Consider the following 25,879-nt stretch of genomic DNA (forward strand, 5'->3'; position numbering starts at 1 on the left):
AATGAGAGGATTTTTAATGAGGAAAAACTGATTTCTACAAATTTAGGGACATTAAAATAACTCCCCAAGTGTTTATAGGACAAAAATGCCCTTAAAAAATAAAGGGGGCATCTTTTGGCTTAGGCAGTGGAGTCCATGTCCTCTCCTCGTCGTGGATCCATCGCGGACTTCTGCAAGGATAGAGCGTCTCCAGTAACATGGTCATAACTTTTTACTCCGAACTCCAAATGAGACAAAATTGGTGGAGTTGGAAAGAAGACTCAAATAACTTTAATTTGATAGGTTATGAGCTACCCAATTTGATATATTCTAGGATATATGATCGTTTGAAGTTGACCCTTATGCGAACTCATTCGAAAATTTAACCGATAGAAATTCTTTGGACTTGGCTTGGTGTTAGAGATCCCTTATGACCCTAAAACACATCTAATACACTTCATATACTTCGGAATTTATCCTAACTCATATATACAAGTCGAAGTCACCGAGTTCGATCCTACACGCACATGAAGAATGGTTCGGATCTTGGCATAGAAATTTTCGAGTGTTACAGTCTTACTTAGGCTTGTTAGTGCTAGTTGTAATATTAGTCGTACATTAATTTTTTTTTTGTAGACTTTACACTGTTATTTTATTTAATTTTATGATTTTATTCTTTTATTACCTGAGTTTGATGCACTTGAGTCGAGGGTCTTCGGAAATAACCTTTCTACTTTCACGAGGTAGTGGTAAGGTCTGCGTACATTCTACCCTACCTAAACTCCACCTAGTGGAATTTCATTGGTTATGTTATTGTTGTTGTGGTTGTGGTTGTATCTTTTAGCAATCGAATTTATATTTAGTGAGGCACAAGTTCTTTAAGGACAAAAATTGTCATAGCTTGTCGGATATTATGGTGCAAAAATATAGATTTATGATCCGCAAAAAAAATTTTTATTATGAAGGGAAAAAAAATTAAAAATCAACACAAAATTGAGGCAAAAGTGCATATGACCTATTTTATCCTCCATCAAATTCTTTACTCTACATAATTAGCATATATATCATATCTACTAATCTAACGTATACTTTTAAATAAGTACTTATTATCTCATTAATAATTGTACTAGATTTGAACTGAGATACATCACTCCTTTAGATTAGCCTAAAATAGAGCATTTAATTATTTACCCACTTAATTCTCTCCATAATTTATGTCTTTACTCCAAATCAACCCACTCTATCTCCTAAATTTCCCCTCCCACACTTCTTCACCATTCTCTCTTTCCCTTCTCCCCACGTAATATTCTTCTATTAAACTCACCTCTATTGCTGCTACTTCAAAGCTCTCCAACGACCATAGGTTCGATTTCATCGACGGAGAAATCTAAATCTATTTATTTTCTCCTTCAAGCATTGTTCCTTCTTTGTGTCTGTCAACTTTGAGATGAATTTTATCAGATACATTAGATAAACTATACTCACCTTCTTATTGCACTATCAAAGCCCCAACGTTCATAACTTAAGTTTCATTGATGGAGAAATCTAAATCACGTTACTAATACTTAGAGAAATCAAAATTTATTCATTTTCTATTTATTATCTCCTTCAAACATTGTTCCTTCTTTGTGTTCGTCCACTTTATGGTGAGTTTTATCAAATACATAGAATAAACTATATCAAATACGTAGAAAACTAGTTCAGATACACATAATGAATAAATTAGATACAATTAAAAATTAAGTACATATTTGATACGTAAAAACTACTATATCATATTCATAGAAGAATTGTTTAGATACACAACATGAACAAATTGAGTACATGTAATCATTAAGTACATATCAGATACATAGAAGAAACTATATCAGATACTTAGAAGAACAGTTCAAATACACAAAATGAACAGATCCGATACATCTAATCATTACTCAAATAACACTAGGAAACAAGGATCTAGTGTCAAAAATAATAAATCAAACAACCAAATTTTTGGATTTTTTTTGAACAATTTTTTTTTGGATTTTTGAATAGATCGAAATTTCAAGACTTAAATTTGTGAGAACAAACCTTAGACCTAAGCTCTGATACCAATAAATACAAGATCGAAATGTGGGAATAGAAAAGAAACCTTAAAAATCTAAGAACAAGGAAGTAAAGATAAAAGCTAGACACAAGATGGAGAACAATTGACCACTATAACTATATTAAAGCTAAAACATCTAATTATTGAAACCCAAAAAGCACTTAAACTATAGAGACACCCTCAAGAGGAATGATCTTCAAGCAAGCAATCCCATCAAACATTCAATAGCTACAAAGGTCTTAGCCTCAAACTCTCTCAAGTGTTACACACAATTCACGAGAAATTCATCATATCAAAATAGTCCAAGTCTAAAGGAGTTATTTTCCACTATTTATAGCATAAGATAGATGTTACATAAATACCCTTAATAAAATAAGGGTTTTCTTAAGCAATAAGCATGATGACTTGTATTTGAAGAATAACCTATTTGCACATATAGCCCACATTTCGAAAGAAGTGTAAAGTTTGTTGATGCTCAAAAATATCAGAAAGGATTTCAATATTTTTGAATTTTTTCAGGAGTTATCACACAACAAGTACTCCAAAGTCGTTATACACGTGATTTCTTCTATAATTTATGTCTTTTAGTTACATTTCTTATTTAGATACACTTAATTATATGTATCCGGTTAACATTTATCTGAACGCGCCAGATACATATATCCAAGGTGCAATTTATGGTAGGATTAAGTATATTGTAAACTCACAAAATGGGAGGTAAAATGCTCCTAAACTAGTGAAAGTTGTGTTGTTTGCCCTAACTTAAACTCATTGATATATATTACTTTATAGTAATTTGAACTATAATATATGTAATCATAACTTGTTATTTGAAAATTTTGTTACTTTAGAGGTCCAAGTTTAAAAGATCCCATCAAAACCAAACAAAAGACATGTTCTGTTTTTTCCTACTTTGTATTTTAGATCAACAAAATTCGAACCGAGATTTGGTAAAATGGAATCGACGTTCAATCTGATGAAACTGTTGGAACAAAGTTCAATATTGCTGGCAGAGGCAAGCAAAAATAATAGAAGTAAAAATAATAAATCAGCAAGTACATCCAATAGCTGCCTCGAAATTTCTAGTAAGGCATACATAAACGTGCTCTTTAACCTGGTTTCAACTGACATCTATACCCTCCAACTTTGAATGTGCACAAGTAGACACACACGTCCTACGTTGCAATTCGTGTGAGATACACTCGATTTGTATTATGTCATGTAGAAAGCATTTGTCTACTTGATTAACTTTACACAAGTTTAAGTATCTACTTGTGCACACCCAAAATTGAAAGACGTATATGTCGACAAAAGCCAAATTAAAGGGCACATTTATGTATTACGTCTTCTAGTAATGTTACACAACTTTAGTTGACGAAAATAAGCTCTATACTCCCGTTACTTGTAAGACAAAAATAGTGCAAAAATCTGAGAATTAACTGTACCAATCTAAGAAGAGGATTGAAAATGTAAGTACAAACAGAAAGAGCAAAAGAAAAGTTCTGCTACTGCTGTTCCGTTGAATGGCTTGAGACAGTTCTTTGTTACCCAGTTCAACATTTTGGGTAGCTTCAACTGCCTGAAACGAAAAACCATAAAATTCATACCAACTGAAGCTCAAAACTCATTGCTGAAGGCATAGACTTCACCAAGAGCTTCCGTGAAGTATACAGTGATCAAAACCCATACTACAGATAATACAGTAAGATACAGTATATAATGACATGATTTGCCAATGGAAGAATAACAACTACGCCTCAATCCAAACAGGTTGGGGTTAGAATATATAATCCCCAGTTCTTTTTTTAATCTCATTTCATATCTGCCATGGAAGAATATCATTCTAAATTCTGTTCAGTGCACTTCAAAGAAACATGTAACCTGGTTGATCATCTACCAACACGTATTCCATTGTTTCATTGTTTTTAATCTTTCTTTATGCTTTTCTTGTCTTGCATGTATGTCGATTGCTGACAATTGTTAAACTCAAGAGGTATATAGGGACTTAAATGCTTGAAATCCTTCTAAATGCTTAAACAAACAAATTAACAAAAGTATAACCGCATATAGTTTAGACATGGAATAATGAAAGATCCGTGAATTGTGATGTTTGTTAGTTCTAATTAGGAAATGGCTACAAATGGCAAAGTTAATAGAAGCAATGGAGAGATTTTCTGAATTAGTTAAATAAAGAGAGAAAATGATTTTCTTTTCATGTTAACAAGATAGAAGCTCTATCCAACTAGAAAGTAAAATAGCAATAATACCACTAACCTGTTCATATAAAAGCTCTATCTGTTGGGCCTGTTGCAAAACATGAGTAGACATAAGGTGGTTTAGCGCAGACATTTCCACCATCTTTGTTTCTGTTTCTTGAACAGAATCCAGGAGACTGTTCAGATCTACCTGCATCATGCGAGTGATCATAGTAGGTAAGAGTACAGGAATGGAGTATATGTGATTTTAGCTTTAAGAAGTTCGCTTGCTTGCCAGAACTAAATCCTCTATTAGTAAACTTCCAACTTACCTGGAGGGCACGTGTTTCATCGTCCAAAAGTTGTTCTTGGACTCTCATAGGCGCTGCTTGTGACATATCAGGGTCCCTGACCTCAGAGTCCCTTTTCATGTCGAGGTCCAAACTACTAGAAGCAGAGGTCTCCGCAGCATTTGATTTGGTAGTGCTCTTATGTTTTCTTCTTGGTGTCACTCGGTTAATAGCATCTTGAAAGCGTATTGCCCGCAACTGGTCAAACTGTGATGTGACAGAGTAAAGCTTTTCACTTAAAATTAACACCTGCAGTATAAAAGCAAACAATGAATATGGGGATATCCATCCACACTCCAAGAATGACAAGCACAGCAGTGCACACCATTAGGTGTATATACTACTAAAGAATTTTCACCTACGGTGGGTCTCATGATAAACCAGAAGAAATATGCTTTCAAATGCCTCGGCACTCTATTCTGTTTTTTTTTTCTTTTACATCCTCAGCCTCACTCTTAGCATGACACGAGGCAGTTTGAAAACAAGTAGAAGATACAGCTTTAGACTAACTTCCATCTGATTACTAAGAGGTATAAATAATCACCACAATCTAGTGACTTCAATTACTCCATCTGCAGTTGCAGGTGTATGGCAACGAGTCAGTGATATGTTGTGCAAATCACAGAGCAACTACATATTACATCCACTTTCTAAGAAGCAAAATTCAGGGAAAGAAAATCTGTGGAAGTAAGAAATCCAAATTTAAAGTAGGAACTCTCCTACTAGAAACAAAACAAAGACAACAATTTTGAAGTAGTACCACTAATATCAGAGATCATTTCAATAATTTCTCTATTTAAAACAGGTTATTCGTAGAAAATATGAAACACCAGCAGATAATGGGGACAAAATAACTGTGATATGACAGTGTTCTGCAGATTGTAGAAAATTACACTAAAGTATCGACTTTCCAAATAGTAAAACTAAATTAATCTTTAAGTTGAAGTATCTAACATAGGCACATGGAACGTTATAAAAAGAATAGTCGCAAGAATATATGAGTATTCTACTAACAGAGTCATATCAAAGACAAGGACACAACATCAACTCCTCTAACATCACAGGTCATCTAGTAATATCTTTAATTCAAACAGGATTGATAAAGTTACTTCAGAATTTCCAAATACCAGCAGAAAGTGGGAAGAGATGTATCAGGAAGCAATGCTAATCAAATTAGGAGAATATTCGATGACTATATTGTATGTAGCAACCATACCACTCCATGCTTGTGTGCTATGGTATCAGCATTCAGATTGTCACCCTTCAATCCAAGCCATCCCTTTGAATTTGCATCTTCCTCATTTAAACTATTTCTGAGTACATCTATATGCTCTTTGCATGATTTTACAAAAATAGTAAGCTGCAGAAAGTAGTGTTCGTAAGATCCTTCCAAAAAAATTTAACTCTTAACTTCACAATCTCGATTATGTGCATTAGCACTAAAACAAAGCTGCACAAGAAAAAGTCAAACCACAAAGGTGGACAAGGATCTCTTTCTCCAGACTCAAAAGTTAAGAAGGACCTCAAACTTGCAAAAGCAGGAAAAGAAGACACAATGTTATCAAATATTTCAAGGGAGTAAACAAAGATCTAGTTTTCAACGTTTCACAAGAAATTGACCATATTAAATGGCAGGAAAATAAATCAAACACAGAACCTTCGTGCAGAAGTGCCAATTCAGTAGGTCATAGCAGTTTATAGTCAAACTTGAAGTTAGAGTACTGTAACAACTAATTCAACTTCTATTGCTTCCATCCTTCAATTTTCCTAGTAATTTTCCAGGATTTATATTATTGCCTGGACTGAACGTAATACTGTTTATAGAATATTAAAAATTAGATAAGCAATACAAAAAATGAATATAAAAAAACAAGAAGATCATTACTATACATGATCGAACTTCAGAAAAATGTTCAAGATGTGTATTAGGGCCAATTTATTCCATCATACACCCGGTTCTTCTCCTGATTTTAAAAACCACAAATGTGGGCTAACCCTAAAGCACTTGGTAGAGCAGTGAGCTACTCAGCACTTATTCAAGGTCCAGGAGAAGGAGTTTGGGATTATGATTCCATGGAATGGGATTGCAGATCAGGACTCACTTTCCCCATCCGCTACCCCTTATTCGTCCCTGCCATCCAACCCCCCCCCCCCCCCAAAAAAAAAAAAAAAAACAGAGCTGTTATTATGTTAAATTTACTCTTTTACTAGATCCATACCTAAAACTAGGGAAAATATGCCCTTTCTCGTAAGATTATGTCTTTCATACCAATTAATTTCATTTTGAATAATTCTTAGAGAAATCATGTACTGCAAGATTAGCCCCCATAATAAAAACGCATGTGAAGTAAGATTGGACACAACTGTGGTATCCGAATGCATACAATTCAGATATACAGATCCAGTTTTTTAAAAGAATGACGTGATAGATGAAAGTTCGATGGTTGCAATAGAGGAATGCTACAAGAGGTCTATGGGGATGATAATTAATAAAGAGAAAGGCAAGTGCTATAGAACGATTTTGAGACCAATAATATTATATTGGAGTAAATGTTGTGTCTCAAAGACAACATGTTCACAAATGAGTGTTGTATGAATCTAATAGGCAGTTTCTACGAAGTGCTGTCCACATTATTGGCTAATAGACTCAAATCTGTTATGTGCAAGCTGATCTCCCCTTCTCAGATAGTTTTTGTAAGTGGTAGACAGACTGTAGATGCCTCACTCATTGCAAATGAATGTATAGACTCCAGATTGAGGCAGAAAGAGGTTGGTATTTTGTGCAAACTAGATAGCGAAAAAGCTTTTGACAATGTGAACTGGGACTTCTTGATCAACATATTAAAGTTGATGGGCTTCGGGGAAAAATGGAGCAGATGGATCCATTTCTGCATTTCCACAGTCAAGCTGTCCCTTATCATCAATGGATCGCCCAAAGGTTTCTTTACTGCACAAAAAGGTCTAAGGCAAGAGACCCTCTCTCCCCTTTTGTTTTCACCTTGGTTATGGAAGCCCTAAGTAGAATGCTTGGAGTGGCAGAAGTTCACGGGTGGATTAAAGGCTTCAACTCAAGTTTGAGGAACCGGGGAGAGATGCATATCACCCACCTTTTGTATGCAGCATATCACCCACCTTTTGTATGCAGACAGATCTTTTCTCTGTGCATGGTTCTTTTGTTCTTTGAAGCAGTAATCAGGCTTCCATATTAATTACTCCAAGAGCGTTTTTCAGGAACTTTGGGATGTACAGTAGGTTCTTTTCCTGCAAAATACTCGGGACTCCATGACATCATGGAGAAGTGTGAAAGGAACTCTCTTGCTGGAAGAGGAAGTATCTTTCTCTTGGGGAAAGGTTAGTGCTTATCAAGAATACTAGATTCATTATCCACCTATACTATGATGTTGTTCCCTTTGCCAATAGCAGTGGTGCATGAAATACACAAAATATGCAGACTTTCTGTGGCGGAGTAATAGAGAGAATATGACATTTAATTTGGTTAGAAAGAGTGCAGTGTCTGCAGACAAGAAGTCAGGAGCCTTGGTATTAGAGACTTAAAGATTCAAAGTAAAAGTTTTGCAGCTTAAGTGGTTTGGAGGTTCAACAAGGAGGTGGGAGCATTGTGGAGAGATGTCATTGTGACAAAATATGGATTTCTCAATCCATGGATAACCAAACAACCATATCTCTCCAAAACATGTGGTATATAGAAGCATCTGAGAATTCACTGGGACATTTTTCAAACACATCAGTAGAAATTGGAAGTGGTACGGAAGTAAGATTCTGGACAGACACTTGGTTGGGCTCTTCACCTTTGAAGGATCAATATCCTTTCCTATATACAGTGGCACAGAATCCTGAAGCATTAATATCAGAATATTGGTCTAACTCTGGTTGGGATATTACATTCAGACGTAATATGGAAGTGGACAACCTTTGCTCTTTGTTGTCTCAGCTACACAGTTTGCCTCCCCTTCTGTCCAGAGACGACTCTTTACATTGGAAATGTGACGCTAAGGGATGGTTCACTGTTATATCATGCTGCACGCACTTAAGTCACCCCCCAACTGAAAATTGGCCTTGGAAGTGTATTTGGAAAAACAAAGCTCCTATAAAGTGGAATATTTAGCATGGTTAGTGGCGAAAGGAGTTTGTCTCACACATGAAAATCTTCAGAAAAGGGGAATTAATTTATGTGGCAGATGTTTGCTTTGTAACAATGAAGCTGATAATATCAACCATTCATTTCTTCATTGTAAGTTCACATCTCAGATATGGAGTCTCTTTCTAATTTTAGTGGGAATTAAATGGATGATGCAAAGAACAACAAAGGAACTACTACAATGCTGGCACTTGAAAGGACTTGGCAAGGTGAAGAGGAAAACTTGAAATACCATCCCTATGGTGATTTAGTGGACTATATGGAAAGAAAGGAATGCGAGAGCTTTTGAGAGCAAAACTGAATCTGTAATTAGTATCAAATACAAGTGTATATCCTCTCTTCTTTTTTTTTGGTGCAACATGGCTATTGCAAATGACGTAGATCCTATGATTGACATCCTGAGCTCATTGCACAATTCCTAATGTAGCCTCTTTCTGTACTTATTTAACAGCATTATCTTATTGCTGAAGTTAATATATTTACCTTTAACAATCAAAAAAGAAAAGATGAGTGTTGTACTGTTGTATGAATATAGATGCTAAGATTAATGCACGCCATACACAATTAACAAGATTATAAATTACCACATCAGATAGGAAGAGTAAGTAGCAATGGCACTGAAGGTCAAATTTCGACTGTTTTGAAAGTTACTACTACAAAGGTCAAATTTTGACTGTTTTGAAAGTTACTACTACAACGACATACCCAATATAGTCTCACAAAGTTAGGTCTGGAGAGGGTATAGTGTACGCAGACCTTAACCCTACCTCAGAGGTAGAGAGGATGTTTCCAATAGACCCTCATCTCAAGAAAAACAGTCCAGAGAGAGAATAAACGAAAGTGAAAGAATAACAAAGCATTCTGAACAGTAACTACAACAAGATAATACGATAATTGAAGTACAAAAAAACATCAGATGTTGGTTGAAGTTACTGAATGAATCTATCAGAAAATTCAAAAAAGGGGGTAGTGATTTGTATATAACTTTTTATGAATTATCTCTTCTATTTTTTTAGAAAGAGTAAGTAGCATAATACATAGAGGATAACATAAGAGAATATTATCTGAGATGATTAGGGCATGTCCCACATAAACCTCTAAAGTACTACTTTAAAGATGCGATACTATGGTGATTAAAAGTTCTAAAAGGTATGTGGTAGACTTAGAATGATGTGGTAAGCATATAACGCAATGGAAGAAAATAAAACCATATGGACAATACCAATTGATTGGGATTAAGGTATAGTTGTTCTTACACTTGTATTTGGCCAGGTCGAGGACTTTTTGAACATTTAATTTTAGCTAACCCCTAATTTGCCTTAAAAGAATTTCTTAAGTTTTAAAATAAAATGGATCCAAATATAGCAGGAAGAAATATAAAGGGTTCCTAGATATAAAAGACTCCTATAGCAGTCCCAACTAGTTTAAAAGTGGAGTAGATTGATATTTTCTTAAATAAAAAAATTGCAAATCACCATCAAATAGAGGCAAAACAGCATAATTGTCTCAAATATGTAATCCCAACTACAACCTCACCTTTGTGATATGGCCTAATCCTATTTGCAAACTGAAATACCCCTTTGTTTTCATTAACATATATTTGATAAGAGACCATCATGCAGAAAGAATAAAATATATCTTCTTTGCCTTCTTTGAATAAAAAAAGCCAGGAAGTCAGCCAGTCTGTTCTTAATAAGGGTAAGCCAGTACGGTACGCAAGACGGTAATCCTTCTTCTTAAGAGTCCTCAGTCCTAGGGTCCTCGTAGTCCATTAGGAAGAAGGGGAACTGAAGCTCTATGTCCTTGAAGAGATGATAAAAGAGAGAAATACCGTTTTACGAGATGAAAAAGACCGCTAGGCGAGTCTGAGAAGGAATGAATAGGTCCAGGGTACATCAACATAGCAGCAAGAAGAAGATAGTCTAGCTAAGCGTCCTGTTCTGGAATCCATAAAAAAAAGGGGGGAAAAGAAGTACTGAAAGGGAAGAAAGAAAACAGATATAAGAGTACATAACCTTACTTCATGCTCAATGCTATCCCTCTCTTGTTCAGTTGTACGGTGCAAATCAACATAATCCTTCTTGTGTTTCCTCAAAAATTGCTCTAGTGTCCCAATGCTCTCCAGCTGACCAATGAAATTTTATGAATAGGATTTTTGATTTGCGATCATGTATGAGCAGAAGGATATAAAAGACAAATCACAAGCAACATAACAAAATAAGATAAGCATTGTGTGTAAGAAAATATACCGTTTTAAGTGCAGCTCTGGTGAATCCTGGCCTTTGTCGGGGTTTATGCATGATAAAAGATGCCAATAAGCCAGCTGTTTTCGACTGTCAACAAAGATCTAAGTTCAGGGGACATATTCTAAGATCTGATGGTAGTATGACATAGGCTAAAAAGGGGTGGGGTGGGGAGTGGGGGTTGGGGAAAGAGAGTGTTGAAATTTAATTTCATGGAATACTAGTTCTCACGCAAACAAGAGAATTATAAATCATAAATAATCTGCAATGAAAACAAAGTTGCCAGACATTTGCAACCACACAAATTATTGATCAGTTTAATTATAGAACTGGGGATCTGATCCAGGGATGGTATGAACAATTGATACATAAGGAAATTACTGAACTATATGCACGATCAGACTCTACGTAATAGGAAAAGGACTTAGGGTCCATATGAGCATGAAGATTCTTCAAGGAATTTCACAACACGCTACATTATTCTTTCGACCAAAAATAGAGAAAAGCAATGAACTTGAATAAGTTAATGTACCTCATCATATCCCAAAGACAATGCTGATCGACGTGCAACATCTTTAAAATCTTCCGTTCTGTCCCTAACTTTTGACATTCCTTCAATTGCAGTAGAAAAATAAGAAGATATCTCCTTATCAAATGGTGAAGTTTCAATGGTATATAGTGGAACCAAAGATATTCTTCCTTCCGCGTAAAACTCTACAGAAATGAAATTACCAAGTTCCAATGCATCAACTACAATCTCAGTTGTAACAACTTACAATCAGAAAACATAAACCATACCTATAGTTGGAGATATTAGTATTCAAGTAATCTATATACTAATCCTGATTAAAGAACATGCTACTAACCTTACGCGTGGCCCATGTAGATGGCCAAATTTAGATTTAAGGGATATTTCAACTTAATGGATTTCAAATGCTTAGATCCTGGAAGGTTAGAGAATGAAATTGATTGCTTTGAATAGTTAGAAACGTTTAGAAATCCAATGAATCAACTACTCCTCAGTTTAGGAATGAGGATATCCGGGACAAAGTGGGAAGTGACCTTTGTGGTGGACAATATGAGGGAAGGGAGGTTGAGATGGTTTGGACTTGTGATGAGGAGCTTTCTCAAAAAAGTGTTTAATAAGTTTGTTTAATTCCAACAGCTAGATCTATGTAGGGATAAGGATTGAAATTGTGGTAGGTTCAAAATCATACAAATATCTGAAAAGAGGAGAACTGAGATAAACACTTCTTGTTTTTCTTATTAAGTTATATCCAAAGGTATTATGTTGCATATGGATTTAGTTAAAGCTGTAGAGACTGAAGCATTGTTTTAATTTTTGGTTCCTTATTGGTTATTAAGATTGAGTTGATAGACATGTAGCGCTGTATGAGTAATAGAGCGCGTAAGATAAATGAGTAACTAGATTCCAAAGCCAGACCAAAGAATATAAAAATTAATGCACGAATAGAAAGGGCCACATGCAGGTCTTTAGGTAAACTGAAGGCTGCTAAAATCAACCTTTAGCTCTCTCTAGAATAGCTTTAGCTTAGCTTAGTTTATAGCTTATTTTCCTCTCAAATTCCATTCTGCATCATTTGGAATCAGAGTATCATCCTCACAACTATGGGTATTCATCAATGGCTTCCACAATGGAGAAGATCATAGAAAAGGTCCAGAAGCCTGCTCTGCAATCTCTAGCGTAAGTTCAAGGCAAAATCGAGAGGTAGAGAGAAATTCTTCTCGACTAAGGGAAACCAAAGATTTCTTGGGAAGTGATAAGGGAACAAGAAGACCCACAATTCAAGTCTTCCTTGAGTGCACCAAGGAATGTGTATGCACTGGGTATCACTCATCAGTCTCTCCGGAATAAACACATATATGGCACGGTGGTGGAGAAATCTTACAAAAACATGATTTTTGCTAGAGATTGGAACCAGAGAAATCGTCACAAACTCATTTTTATCGGCATTCCACAGTATTCAACTGTATGCCTCCAGGGTGGTTTCAGATGGAGGGGTCACAATGGGTTCCCAATCTGGTAACGTTGGATCCGTTACTAGCACACAAATGTCAAGGATCGATAGTGTATCGGGACAGAGCTCTCCACCCTTGCTGTTTCGACAGCAACAACCTCCTCTCAACAACTCTGGTCAAATCGATTTTCCAATTGAGGAGGCGATTCCAACTAACATTGACAAAGGAAGTATTTCAACGGAGATGCTAGAAGAGAAAGGAGAAATCTGTAGAGGAGATGGGATCAATGAAGCTAAGGGTCAAAGGAAACAGTGCCTCCGTCATCAGCAATCTGACCAATGTTTCGGATTCTGAGTTCTTATTGGAAAAATGAAGGTGAACTACAATATTCCATGGAGTGTATGATAAAGCTAGTAGCAATTAATTTTGAGCTAACCTCGAATGCTGGCACTGACAATTTTGATGGCCACACACCTGCTGACTCTGAGCTTAAGGTGAAAAATTTAGAATCCAAGTCCTCTTTGACTGACTCTTTTGTTCCTCATCAGGTTCATGCTCTTGAAACTCTTCTTCTCGCCATTGACGATGTCGCATACAACCAAGAGACTAGCCCTTTGAAGTTGGTTTTGGTTGATAGTGTTTGTCTGACAAAGGAAGGAAAGACTCGTGAACTGAATTTGGTAAAAGAAACAGAGCAGTTTCTTGTTATTACAGCCCTGTAATTGAAGAAAATAGAGTAACAACGGTGGAGTATTTCTCTGCCAAACGTTCCTCTTTTAGGGAGTGCAGGAGGCTAGATGCAATTCAGCTAGAGGAAAATGAAGCTGATAAGGAAGGGAAAGAGTTATTGGTGTGCCCCTCACCCCCTGATGTGTATGCGCATAAGCTGTTTGATGAAATGCCAATGAGAGAGGTAGTCGGTTCTTTTGACAAATTAGTTCTTCTTTCTGAAGATATAACGGAAACTGAGAAGCTCTGTAGTGACGACATATCTTTCGCTGTTGAGAAGGACAAGAAAAGGGTTGATGAACTGTGGAGAAAATATGAGGATTCCGCTGGTTTCTTTCTTTGTTCCGATATCAGATTAGACACTGAATTGGAATGTGCAACGGGATTACATGTTACCTATGATGGAAACCGGAGGTCATTGATGTTATAAATTGTACTGGGAACGGAGATTTGTTACATCTACAATGGGGAAGGTTGAAGCCGAGGGTTATATTTGGGAAAGAAACTCTCTGGTTGCAAATTCAGGTGGTCGAGCTCCTGAGGTTCTGATATCTCAACATGTCATTTTCTATGTCAATCTTCAAGCACAGGGGGAACTAACCGTTATGCTAATTGGCATGTTCGATGGTTTTTCCGATTATGACTCTTGTTATGTTGACCATGGGACATTTGTTGCTGGCAACAATATTTTGAAATGCATTCTAAGTTGAGTGCAAATGTCTTTCCTTCTCTTACTAAGTTTGGTCCGGGACATCTTACTAGTAATGTTGTTGGCAAATTATTGCCTTGCACATTGTCCTCTGATTTGTGCATATGCCATGGTATAACTTTAGATATTGAGAAAGTTGGTTTGGCTCTTCATGAGTGTGACAATATTCTTTCCCAGTTCTGCTGAATCAATTTACGAGTGGAATTCTTGCAGCTGAGAGAACACTGCTGGATTGTGGATATGGTGGAGGAATAATGTGTTTTGGTGTTCCCTGTTACAGTGAGTGCATTTCATTGGTCCGTGCTCCATTAACAGATAAAATTAAATGGAGACTGCTTGACGTCCTCCATTAGAATTTGAGAGATTCTAATCTGCAGATACAAGGAGCTGTAGAAGCCTTGAGAAGCTTCATGCCTGCTTACCTTGTAGCTTTGGAAGGTAAAGATTCTCATGCCATTACATCAAGATACCTTGAGCAACTGACTGATTCTAATGTGGCTATTAGACAAGGATCTGCATTTGCTCTTGGTGTTTCGCACAAAATAATTGGGGTTGTTGGTCATATTATTCCATGGAAATTTCTTCTTTATCATGCTTTCTTTCTATATACAACACCATTTTAAACATTCTGGGCATGGAAAAATCGATGTCTTACATTTCTAATTTAGGAAGGTTGAGAAAAGGTGGAAAAAATAATGCCGACAATATTTTCCGATGCTCGAAAAGGATATTGTCTCCCTACTTAGTATTTTCAGTACTCAGCTGACCATATCCCTAATAGACAGGTTATCTATTCTTGTGATTCTTATTTGGACATTACTTCACTGTTGGTTGGAGCTAGCAGCATTAATACTTCACTGTTGGTTGGAGCTAGTAGCATTAATACTTCACTGTTGATTGGAGCTAGTAGCATTAACTACTTGATAGGTCTTTCTGCCTCTACGTGTCACTTATATAAGTCTCTGGATATCATTTTCTCTCGAGTTCATAATCACACTGTAGTTTCACCCAATGAGAAGCAATATAGTTGTCTCGTAGACTGTAGGAGTAAACTGGGGCAGCTGAAGCATATTCTAAAATTCATAAACAAGTTGGCTATTAATATGGAAAGGCAGCAAGCTCAGTTGGTAAGAATATCAATTGGTGGTAAAATTGCATCAAATGCTTCTCTTCAATTTCAACATGGTCTTGCAATGAAGATAATTCTAGAGTCTAAAGTTGGACTACTAAATCTTGGCAGCATTTTGAGGCCAATTGTTGCACTTTCAGTTTTCAATATTGTCCCTTTTACACGGTTCATTCTACATAGCCTTGGAGGGGAGATGCATGAAAAGTTACTAATGATGATGAAGATGCATAGCCTGCCAGATGGGTTAACTTTTAAAATGATGCAACCAAAACTACTTTTGTTAGTAGGATGACATGGCTCTTGGAGTCAAACAGTGGGGACAACATATATTGCAGGCTGAGATTTGATGACTCAAACGAAGAAAAGATGTGGCATCATGGATGTATTTCTACCTTGTGACTTGCTTTAGGATACCCTAACGGGAAAGGAGCACTTGCATTGCAGTGGAAGATCAGAACATTTCAAAGGTGCTCTTTTGAGTCAAATCCTGGAGAATTTCTCAAGAATATAGACTTATTTCGTGGTGAGGCAGTTGACAAGGCATCAGGAAAACACGGTAGGGATATGAGGAGAAGATTCAATGTAGTCACTCTATTGGTCCCTAAAAATCATTGCCCCTGTGCTTGTTTTCTACTTGCAGTATGACTTTGTTAAGCATGATTTTCGGAAGCATAAACTCAAGGATGCTCACTGGAGTTCAAGTGAATTTTGGAAGACATACATTATCCCTTTCATTTCTTTAGAATAGCCTTAGGCTATTTTATAGCTCGTTTTCCTCTCAAATTCCATTGTACTATCATCTTTCATGTCAAGAACTAAAACCTCAAGTACATAATGATTAATAATATTCTCCGGTATTCTAACTGTGTTTTCGCTCTTCTCTAGTACTAATACTCAAAAATCAGAGTGTAAACCTAAAAATAGATCATTTATGCACTAGTGAAAAATCGCACAGAGAACTAGAAACTGAAGCAAAGGCTATCATTATGCAGTTAGAGAAGAGTAAAAGCATTGTAACTCAATTCATAGATCATATAAGACCGAGTTCTAGGGAACATTTACCTTCGTCAAAAAATCAGTTGGACGGAAAATCAATTCGCTCACGCAACCAAATCAGGCAATTTTGAGTGCCGCCGATTCCATCAATCCCGGCGAATTTGCCGCCGGCAATATGATTCCGCCGGCAAGGAAAAAAGGAGAGAAAGCCAACTGTGCTCATAGTTCATAACAGATACAGCTGAACCGGGTCGGGTTTAAATGGGATCCGTTTCAAAATGGGTAGTTTCAATTGAAATTGAATAATAATTTAGTAAAGTTGGGGAAAATTTTAACACCCTCTCTGCATGTGGAGCATTGTTCATTTCTTGTATTTTTTTCTTATCTTTTTATTTATTACTAGTTAAGTGTATGTGCGTGTGTATCATGTAATTAATAATAAATATATATAAAAAATTATTATATATACATTATGTTTAAGATAAAAATTATATTTAAAAAAAAACATAATAACTCACCATCACATTTATCAATATACTAGGTTTATTTCAATTTTGTATTATATCTCCACAAGTGGTGTTACACGTGGATGATGTTGCGCTAAAATTAATAAAAGAAATTATCCATATCATAAAAAGAAGTAGAATTAAGCATTTTAACCTTGAATATTTGAATAATTTTTTTTAGTTGATCATCACTTTAAAATCAGAGTATTAAAAACTTGAAAGTTTTCTTGGACCGATGCTTTGATCGTGCATCGTTGCAACTTTTGTGGTAGGGCTTTTGATTGCATTGTAAAGTCAATGACTAGATTAAAAAAAATCCAATATCATTGTCATCATACGTATTAACTTAATTTATTTTCTTGAGTTTGATTCTATGTCATTAATTTATTTTCTTGAGTTTGATTCTATGTCAAGTAGATATCGAGTTCGCCATTTGAAAACTTTTCTTCTTCATTTCAATACTGTCCTCCAACAATTTTGTCCATAATTCTCTTTTCTCCGATTCTCCTCTTGTATTCTTTCAAAAAAATTAACCTTTTATTTTTTTTGCTTAAATTTTTGTATAACATTTTTAACATAAAAATGAAAAGATTTAAAAAGCAAAAGTTTTATCCTTTTATCTCCTTTTAAACTAGTGGAACCCTGATTTTGTATAAGAACTAGGTTCAAGATTAAAAGAAAACATTTTTAAGGTATGGTGTGGGTAATATGTTTTTTTTATAAAAAAAAAAAAGAAGGGAAAAATGCGGTGCATGATCCTTTTTGCAATATATAGTGAGATTTTCAAAAAAAAAAAAACGTAGCAATATTTCCTATTAAAATATAGGAAAATACATTGTATTTATACATATATAATATCTAATTCTAATTGAAATTGTGAAAATACAATATTTGATTTCAACTATAAGTGTATGTACGTATTTTTAAAGCAAAAGCTAAACGTACGTGAATACATGAACGGTATATCTAGCCAACTAGATTCAAGGAAAAACTACCTAATTAGACATACATAAATACCATATCTATTAATCTAACCTATACTTTCAAATTTTTATATCGGGTTATCGATCCTTAATGGTTTGAGATTTTTCTTAACGAATTAATCAATAACTTGATAGTAAATTAATAATTTATATGTATATCATTTGGCATATAAAATTCTTGATTTATGGTTTTGTTTCTTTGACTATCTCAAACTCTCGATTATTCTATACAAGGTGTCACTATTTGTTTTTAAGCAAGATGCAATTTATCAACTCATGTGCATAATTTATTTGATTTGTCACCGTGTTAAACCGATAAATTTCAAAAGTGAATCGACCGATACGCAATCTTAGTATGGGAGGCTAACTGTATATGAAGTGTATGTTATGTGTGGGAGAACCAACACCTAAATATACATTTCGTATATATGTCTTATATTGTGCTTTATCCCCTGTTACACCTATATTTTTTTAAATCCAGTTCTGCCTCCCCCCCCCCCCTTTTTGTGATTATAACTAACAATCATTGAAGTGAAATATGCATTTAACGTGTTTGATGATATGCCTAACTCATCTTATTTGAAGTGATGTTCACAAATTTTATTCGCATAATATATAAATATGTTCTTTAACTTGGCCTCAAATCATATTTATGCTCTTCAACTTTGAGTGTGCATAACTTGGCCTCAAATCACATTTATGTTTTTCAACTTTTGGCGTGTATAAGTAGACACTTAAACTTGTATAAAATTGAACAAATAGACACGTGTCTTAGTAGCATCCTACATGGCAATTTGTGTCCTACGGGATGTACTACGTGTATAATGTTACGTATGACTCATGTGTCTACTTGTTCAATTTTATACCTTAATAAAAGAACAAATAAATTTAGGACTGATCAACGTAACCTCATAATAATTGAAATTTAAGGTTGTTGCTTGAATGCACACAATTAAAGGCTATGGGAGATAATCAACAAGTTTTTATTTGATTATTTTTTTCATTTGAGTTTGGTTGATTAATGGTGTCAATTATATGCAATGAAAGCGTCTTCAAATACATTCAGGCTACATATACTTTATAGACACATTCTTTATAAGTTCGTAATTTATTAACATGTTTTTGGCCTTGAAAATTAATGTTAAGCTATGAGAAAACAAAAGGAGTTTCTATAGGAGAGGCACTCATGATTTACGTAGATCCCCTTATTATTCAAATGTTCGATATTATTTTTCGATTGTTAGATTGAGTATCGTATATCCATAAAATCGTAGTAACTTCAACCTTCCACTTACTAGCATATTGAACTTGAAACTTGATGTCATATAGAGCACCATTTTCCCAACTTCGTTTTATAGTAACTATATTTTCATGTGGAATGCAGTAAGAATGTTCAATGAAAAGCATACAATTCTGAAAAGCAAAGTCTAAGAGTTCATGTCTGAGCAACTATTTGATTGTTTTCTTTTACCAACTTATACATTATTTGTGAATATATACTACAACAACATATCCAATGTAGTCTCATTGGTAGTTTATGGGAATAGGAATGTGGTAGAAAAATGGGGAGGATATATTTTCATTTTTCCAAAAAAAATCATCTTGGAGATTGTGTAATGCTTACTCTCAAACTCTCCGTTTACACAATGACCATTGTTGCTAAACACCGTTGGTAGGTTTGTTTGCTTGAGAAAACATTCCTCTTGAGTGTCATCTTTATAGAATTGGTGCTTGTTTTGGTTCATTAATTGAAGGTTTTAGTTTTTTTATTATGTCTTTCTCCTATCCTTTAACTTTTGTTCTTAGATTTTAGGATTTCTTTCTATTTTCGCTTATTGATATTGTGTCACCTTTGAGGTACAAAGATTATTTTTGATGGACTTTCGACAAAAAAATAAGTGAAACCAATTCATGAACACATAGAACGTATTAATAACAAGTTGTTTTTGTTGTTTGTAGATATTGGTGTAATTCTGATGGAACTTTCACATAGATCAGTTCCTTTTTGTATGGATAAACCTTAATTATAAATAAAATCGTTTCGTTTCTGAGAGAAGAAAAAAAAAAGATATTGGTGTACTACTAGGTTGATTTTCTACCCGTGGCTATCAAGGAAAAACTGATGATCACTAAACATATGCTACTTTAGTCAATTGCTTAGCTATAAAAGTAACGATCTCATGGTAATATGGATTGAGTTAGTATGAATGTAAATAATACTTCCGTATATGAAAAAAGGGCAAATAGTAATTTCTCTACTAGTACTATGCATCAATTTTTCTTCTTTACAAATTCATGTAAGCATAAACTTAAGTTTTCATAATATTAAGGGCTCAAGCTAGTACGGACAATCACCATCTAGTATTGTGTAGTAGTTGGAGATCTTAACAAGACTCGTAGGATATGTACCTAAGTAACATCTTTTTATAACTATCATCGAGGAAACAGCCTCTGGCAGAAATGCAAGGTAAGGCTGCGTACAATAGACCCTTGTGGTCGGGCCCTTCCCCGGACCCTGCGTATAGCGAGAGCTTTAGTGCACCAGACTGCCCTTTCTTTCTTTCTTCTTCATCTTTTATAATTAACATTTTACTATAGCGGGACTCTGCGTATAGCGGGAGCTTTAGTATTTATATTTTCTGTGAAATTGATTTTTCATATTATGACATATTATGTATTCTTTATAATATGTTGTAATAATAATTAAAAAGTAATGAGATAAACGATATTGTTATAAAGAGATTTTCCTGACGGCAAAGTTCGTGCAAGGATTATATGTAGGAAGGAACATTTTCTTGTGTCCAGCAAAAAATAAGTTTTGTTCTAACGAAATCAATGCAGTCATTTGAACAGTTTAAAGATAAATAGAATGAAGATACTTCCTCTATCCTAATTTATATGATGAAATTATCAATATTTTGCCATGTTAGATCCCACTTATTTGAGAAAAAAGTCCACAAAGGTAGGTGTACTTTTTTAAGAGTAAATTTTAAAATTTTATAAAATCTTTTCATATTTCCTAAACTTCGTATTCAATCAAACTACATTATATAAATTGAAAAAAAATAATATTCAAAGTCTCGCCTCACCTCGCATGGCCTATTAACAACGCAAGTTTGTCAATACGATAAGACTTGTTAAGTGTACGCGTGAAATGATCTATAAAGACCCGAACAAATTTTAGACGGATCGGACATGACTGTCGATTAATTTTCGTGGTTCTATTAACACCCCTATTTACACTTCAAAAAACCTTATTAAATTTAGAGTCAATCCCCAAGCATCTTCCACGTATTTCCAATAACAAATGTTGGAAATAGAAACATGTCAGGAATTCCGTGACGAGCGCTTTAAAATTTACTATAATATGTGTTTATACATGTATAAAATAATATTTAATTTATATGCACTATATAGTTTTGTGATGATAGATGTTCGACTGACTATCATTCGTCAGTTGCAGACTTGCAGCTCAGCCCCATAAATACTGCAGGTGAAATACTGGCAAAAGACGTGACCCCCAAGGAAATTCTAGTGGGCACATGTAAGAAAGTTTCAAAGTCTACGTAGTCAATACCAACTACTACTATTGTACGTCTTAGTGCAATTTTTTTCTATTTCCTCTGGCCAAATTTCTCACTCCATTTTTGTTCTTTTCTTCACATGATTTTCCTATAAATTTCGCATTTTCCTCAATTGCAATTGCACCATGTTTCCCCTCACCTTCTTGTAGATCAGAACCAGTATATTGGTTACTATTTTATAACACGTTTGGCACATAACACTAACTGCAAAATCCTGAACTCACACTAGCCCAAAAAACGTTCTTAAGAACATGTCCTCTTCATCAGCAGAATCAAAAATGGCCCTGGCCAAGACGGTTTTATCGACAATAGGCTCTGTTGCTGCAACAGCCATGTTGGTTCGCACAATAGTCCATGATTACATCCCCCCCGAACTCCATGAGTATCTCTTCTTAGGACTCAAAAACATGTTCACCAAGTTCTCAAATCAGCTAACGATGGTGATTGACGAATTTGATGGCCTCGTCAACAACGAAATTTATGAAGCTGTTGCAATCTATTTGGGCAACAAGTTGTCCCCTAACATCCGGCGACTTAAAATCAGTAAGCCTGAGAAGGAGAAAAATTTCAACATCATCATGGAACGTAATGAGGAGGTAATGTCTTGCACACATATATAATGATAATTGCATGTTATAGTATTTGTTATCATAAAAGCTGTGGTCTAAACTAGAAGTTATGGCCTATGTTGCTTGGACTCTTCACAAATATTGTCGGGTGTGTATGGATCCTTCAAAAGCTATGCATTTTTGGAGGATCAGACATGGGTGCAACAACATTTTTTGAGGGTCCAATCAACATAGAAGTAGTCCGACAATCTACTTAATGCTTAAAGTTAAATGTGCACAAGAAGCATCATAAAGTATATGTTTTTATGTGTAGGTCTGCTTATATAATTTCTAATTTAACGATAGACCCGTGAAAATAGAAAGGGAGAACTATGTATAATTATGAGTAAGGTTATGGTCCCAAATTAGACATATGACCTTTTTTTTCTTAATAATCCACCATCGGAAAAGTGAAAGTCCCCTTCTTTAAAAATTTGTACGTCTTATTTGAAAGATATCCGTATCCATGAGTTCAGGTAAACTTCCGCATTTAACTTCTTGATAATTTTAGATAATATATCTCATGAAGGTGATGATTTTTAAGCTTAAGGTTTTATTCCAGCAGGTGACAGATGTTTATGATGGACAGACATTCAAGTGGATTTGGCTCTGCAGACAAACACAAGCTAAACACTTTTATAATCCCAGAGACATGAATTCCACTCTAAAATCTGAAATCAGGTCCTTTGAGCTGACATTTCACAAGAAAAACAAGGACATTGTCCTTAATTCTTACTTGCCATACATCATGAAAGAAGCAAAATTGCAAAAACATGAAAACAAGACGATCAAGATTCACACTGTGGATTACGAAAACATGTACAATTTACATGACATGTGGAAGCCTATGAATCTCGATCATCCTGCCACTTTTGGGACAATAGCGATGGAATGGGACCAAAAAGACATGATCTTGAAGGATTTGGAGAGATTTGTGAAGAGGAAAGATTATTATAGGAAAGTTGGCAAGGCATGGAAAAGAGGGTATTTGTTGTTTGGTCCTCCGGGGACTGGGAAATCTAGTTTGATTGCTGCAATGGCGAATTATTTGAACTTCGATATATACGATTTGGAGTTGACTGCGCTGAGGAGGAATTCAGATTTAAGGAAGTTGTTGGTTGCAACAGCCAATAAGTCCATTTTGGTGGTTGAGGACATTGACTGTACCATTGACTTGCAAGATAACTTGGCTAATCGAACTGCTGCTGTTCATTCAATTAATGGATTTCATCAAGAAGAAAGCAAGGTAAATTAGTCTTTTATTTTCCATTTCCCATCTTTACTATACCTACTAGGTATGAACTCGGATTAATTGGACGGTGTGTTTCAAATAGCAAATGATTAAATAGAAAAAGTTTGTATAAACAATAGAAAGTTAGGGCTATGTATTTTAGTTTATGAGGTAGCATGAAATTTGTAGTCAGAGTGTGGCCAAGTGGAAGACGATGGGTTTTGATCCCGCTATTCCAGGCTTGAGGATAACTAATCAATTACCATAAATTGGATAAGATCTGCACTCAGCTGTCCCTTTTTTGTGTGCAGTATTTCGACATGACAAGAATGTGAAAGGAGTTTGGAGCAAAATGTTATAATGCATCCCGACCTGCGAATTAGTCGACGTCTTTTTTACAAATTTTACTGACATCGAACTACAATAATTTCACCCTCCATTAATTTATGATTTTGTTGAACAAATAAAGAGTCAATTATTGGCAAAATTTGGATTTGACATTAGTGTATTGTGTATTACTTACCTTACTAATATATTTTTTTATTGCAGGTGACCTTGTCAGGTTTACTGAATTTTATTGATGGATTATGGTCAAGTTGTGGAGACGAAAGAATCATAATTTTCACAACAAATCACATAGAAAAACTTGATCCTGCACTGCTGAGACCTGGCAGAATGGATGTGCACATTCATATGGCATATTGCACACCTTGTGGCTTCAAACTTCTTGCTGTCAATTACTTGGGGATTAAAGATCATAAATTGTTCAAAGAAATTGAGGAATTGATTGACACAGCCAATGTGACACCAGCAGAAGTGGCAGAACAACTGTTGAAGGAAGATGAAGCTGAAGATTCCCTTAAAGGGTTGATTAATTTTCTTCACAAAAAGATAAAAGAGAAGGAAGAGGCTGAGGTTGAGGCTGAGGCTAAGGCTAAGAAACTGGAAATACCACATGTGGAAGATGAAGTTGAGGATTCACTTAAGGGGATGATTAATTTTCTTCATAAGAAGAAAGAAGGTGCAGAAAATGGGATAAAAGAAAAGGAGGAAGAAAATGGTTTACCAAATGGGGGGAGTTAAAACCACAGAAAAAAAGAGAGCCTATTATAGAATATGACATTTTTTTTCATTTAATTTGGTCTATATAAATTATAAAGGAGCATATCTAGTAAATTGTATTTGTTCCCATTTTTAAAAACTTATAGGCTGAATGAAGATTGTATTTAGTATTGTGCCCCTCTCAGCATGACTTGTCAACAAGGTAAGTTTCCCACTACGACAAAATGTCAAAATCTATGAGTAGTTTAATGATAAATAGAATGAAGATTATATTTAAAGTCATACCATTCCCAACATGACTTATGAACAAGAAAAGATTGTCAATCCGGTAAGACTCGAGAACAAACAAAGACAAAAGTTAAATATCGGTGCGAAATGATCTATAATGGCACAAACAAATTTTAGACGGGTGGGAATGAGATTGTTGATTAATTTCCTTCGTTGTAATGCGTTCAACTTGAGCAGATCCCTCAATTTAACACCCCTATTTACATTTCAAAAGACCTGTGGGGTTTGACTAAAATGAGTTAGCATTTACAAAATTTGAGTAGTATTTTATTGCAATCCCCAAGCTTCTTCCACTTATTTTCCAATAGTCCCTGTTCATGTTGACTTCCATTATTTTCCCCATATTATTTTTTATGAATTGGCAAATAGAAGCATCTCATGCCAATAATAATTAAGTCAGGAATTTCATTAGGGCGTTCAAGAATCAAGATTTACTATAACATGTGTGTATGCATGCAACAAGTAAGATTTTTATTTGTATATATGTAGATGCCGATGAGGAGGAGGGTTTTTATTTCTGAGAATCAATTTGATTTTATGACGGGGTGATCGACTACGGAAATCATCCACATTGTGAGGAGATTGTAGAGTAGTATAGGGAAACGAACCTTCATATGCTGTTTATTAACCTTGAAAAAGTTCCAATCATGTACATTCGGGCTATTAAGGACATGTATGACGGAACTAAGACCTAGGGGAGGTGACTCGGGTCACTTTCCAGTGGCGATGGGGTTGCATCAGGGATAGACTCTTAGTTCGTTTTTTATTTGCCTTAGTGATGGATGTTCTGACGTGACACATTCAAGGGGAGGTGCCTTGGTGCGTGTTATTTGTTGATGACATTGTACTGATTGGCGAAACGTGTAGCGAAGTTAACGACAAGCTAGAGGTGTGGAGACAAACCCTGGAGTCTAAAGGTTTCAAATTGAGCAAGACTAAGATAGAATACGTGGATCATAAATTCAGTGATATGCCTCATGTAGCAAACGTGGAAATGAAGTTGGATACTCAAGTCATCTCCAAGAAAGAAGTTTCAAGTACATGGGGACTATTATCCAAGGC

At 35.2% G+C, this 25,879-nt stretch overlaps 2 protein-coding genes across 3 annotated transcripts; one reads left to right on the forward strand and one right to left on the reverse strand.

Moving 5' to 3' along the window:
- Window positions 1–3,039: 3,039 nt before the first annotated feature.
- On the reverse strand, window positions 3,040–16,758 carry LOC129894303 (syntaxin-81-like). 2 transcript variants are annotated; one of them, XM_055969924.1, is made up of 8 exons: window positions 16,622–16,758; window positions 11,545–11,726; window positions 11,019–11,102; window positions 10,790–10,894; window positions 5,827–5,970; window positions 4,593–4,859; window positions 4,340–4,471; window positions 3,040–3,644 (listed from the first exon to the last, which is right to left on the reverse strand). In XM_055969924.1, the coding sequence occupies exons 2-8, from the start codon at window positions 11,620–11,622 to the stop codon at window positions 3,501–3,503; spliced, it is 954 nt and encodes a 317-aa protein (XP_055825899.1). In that variant the 5' UTR covers window positions 11,623–11,726; window positions 16,622–16,758; the 3' UTR covers window positions 3,040–3,500. The 2 variants fall into 2 exon arrangements, with proteins under 2 accessions (XP_055825899.1, XP_055825900.1); XM_055969925.1 differs by having other exon boundaries at window positions 11,545–11,624; window positions 16,622–16,755.
- A 4,891-nt stretch (window positions 16,759–21,649) lies between these two features.
- LOC129896503 (AAA-ATPase At3g50940-like) lies at window positions 21,650–24,707 on the forward strand. The gene is made up of 3 exons (XM_055972422.1): window positions 21,650–22,224; window positions 22,802–23,482; window positions 24,017–24,707. Exons 1-3 carry the CDS (start codon window positions 21,880–21,882, stop codon window positions 24,548–24,550), a joined length of 1,560 nt encoding a protein of 519 aa, XP_055828397.1. The 5' UTR covers window positions 21,650–21,879; the 3' UTR covers window positions 24,551–24,707.
- Window positions 24,708–25,879: the final 1,172 nt, after the last annotated feature.

Source organism: Solanum dulcamara, chromosome 7 (genome assembly GCF_947179165.1).
Source record: "Solanum dulcamara chromosome 7, daSolDulc1.2, whole genome shotgun sequence".
Lineage (NCBI taxonomy): Eukaryota > Viridiplantae > Streptophyta > Magnoliopsida > Solanales > Solanaceae > Solanum > Solanum dulcamara.

Bases quoted from the DNA above. Each gene is read 5' to 3' on its own strand.
- LOC129894303 (XM_055969924.1), bottom strand. From the start codon at position 11,622: ATGTCAAAAGTTAGGGACAGAACGGAAGATTTTAAAGATGTTGCACGT. The intron at 4,860-5,826 runs GTATGGTTGCTA...TTTATACTGCAG, and splicing joins TAGCACACAAGCATGGAGTG to GTGTTAATTTTAAGTGAAAA. The intron at 4,472-4,592 runs GTAAGTTGGAAG...CGCATGATGCAG, and splicing joins ATGAAACACGTGCCCTCCAG to GTAGATCTGAACAGTCTCCT.
- LOC129896503 (XM_055972422.1), top strand. From the start codon at position 21,880: ATGTCCTCTTCATCAGCAGAATCAAAAATGGCCCTGGCCAAGACGGTT. The intron at 22,225-22,801 runs GTAATGTCTTGC...TTATTCCAGCAG, and splicing joins TCATGGAACGTAATGAGGAG to GTGACAGATGTTTATGATGG. The intron at 23,483-24,016 runs GTAAATTAGTCT...TTTTTATTGCAG, and splicing joins TTCATCAAGAAGAAAGCAAG to GTGACCTTGTCAGGTTTACT.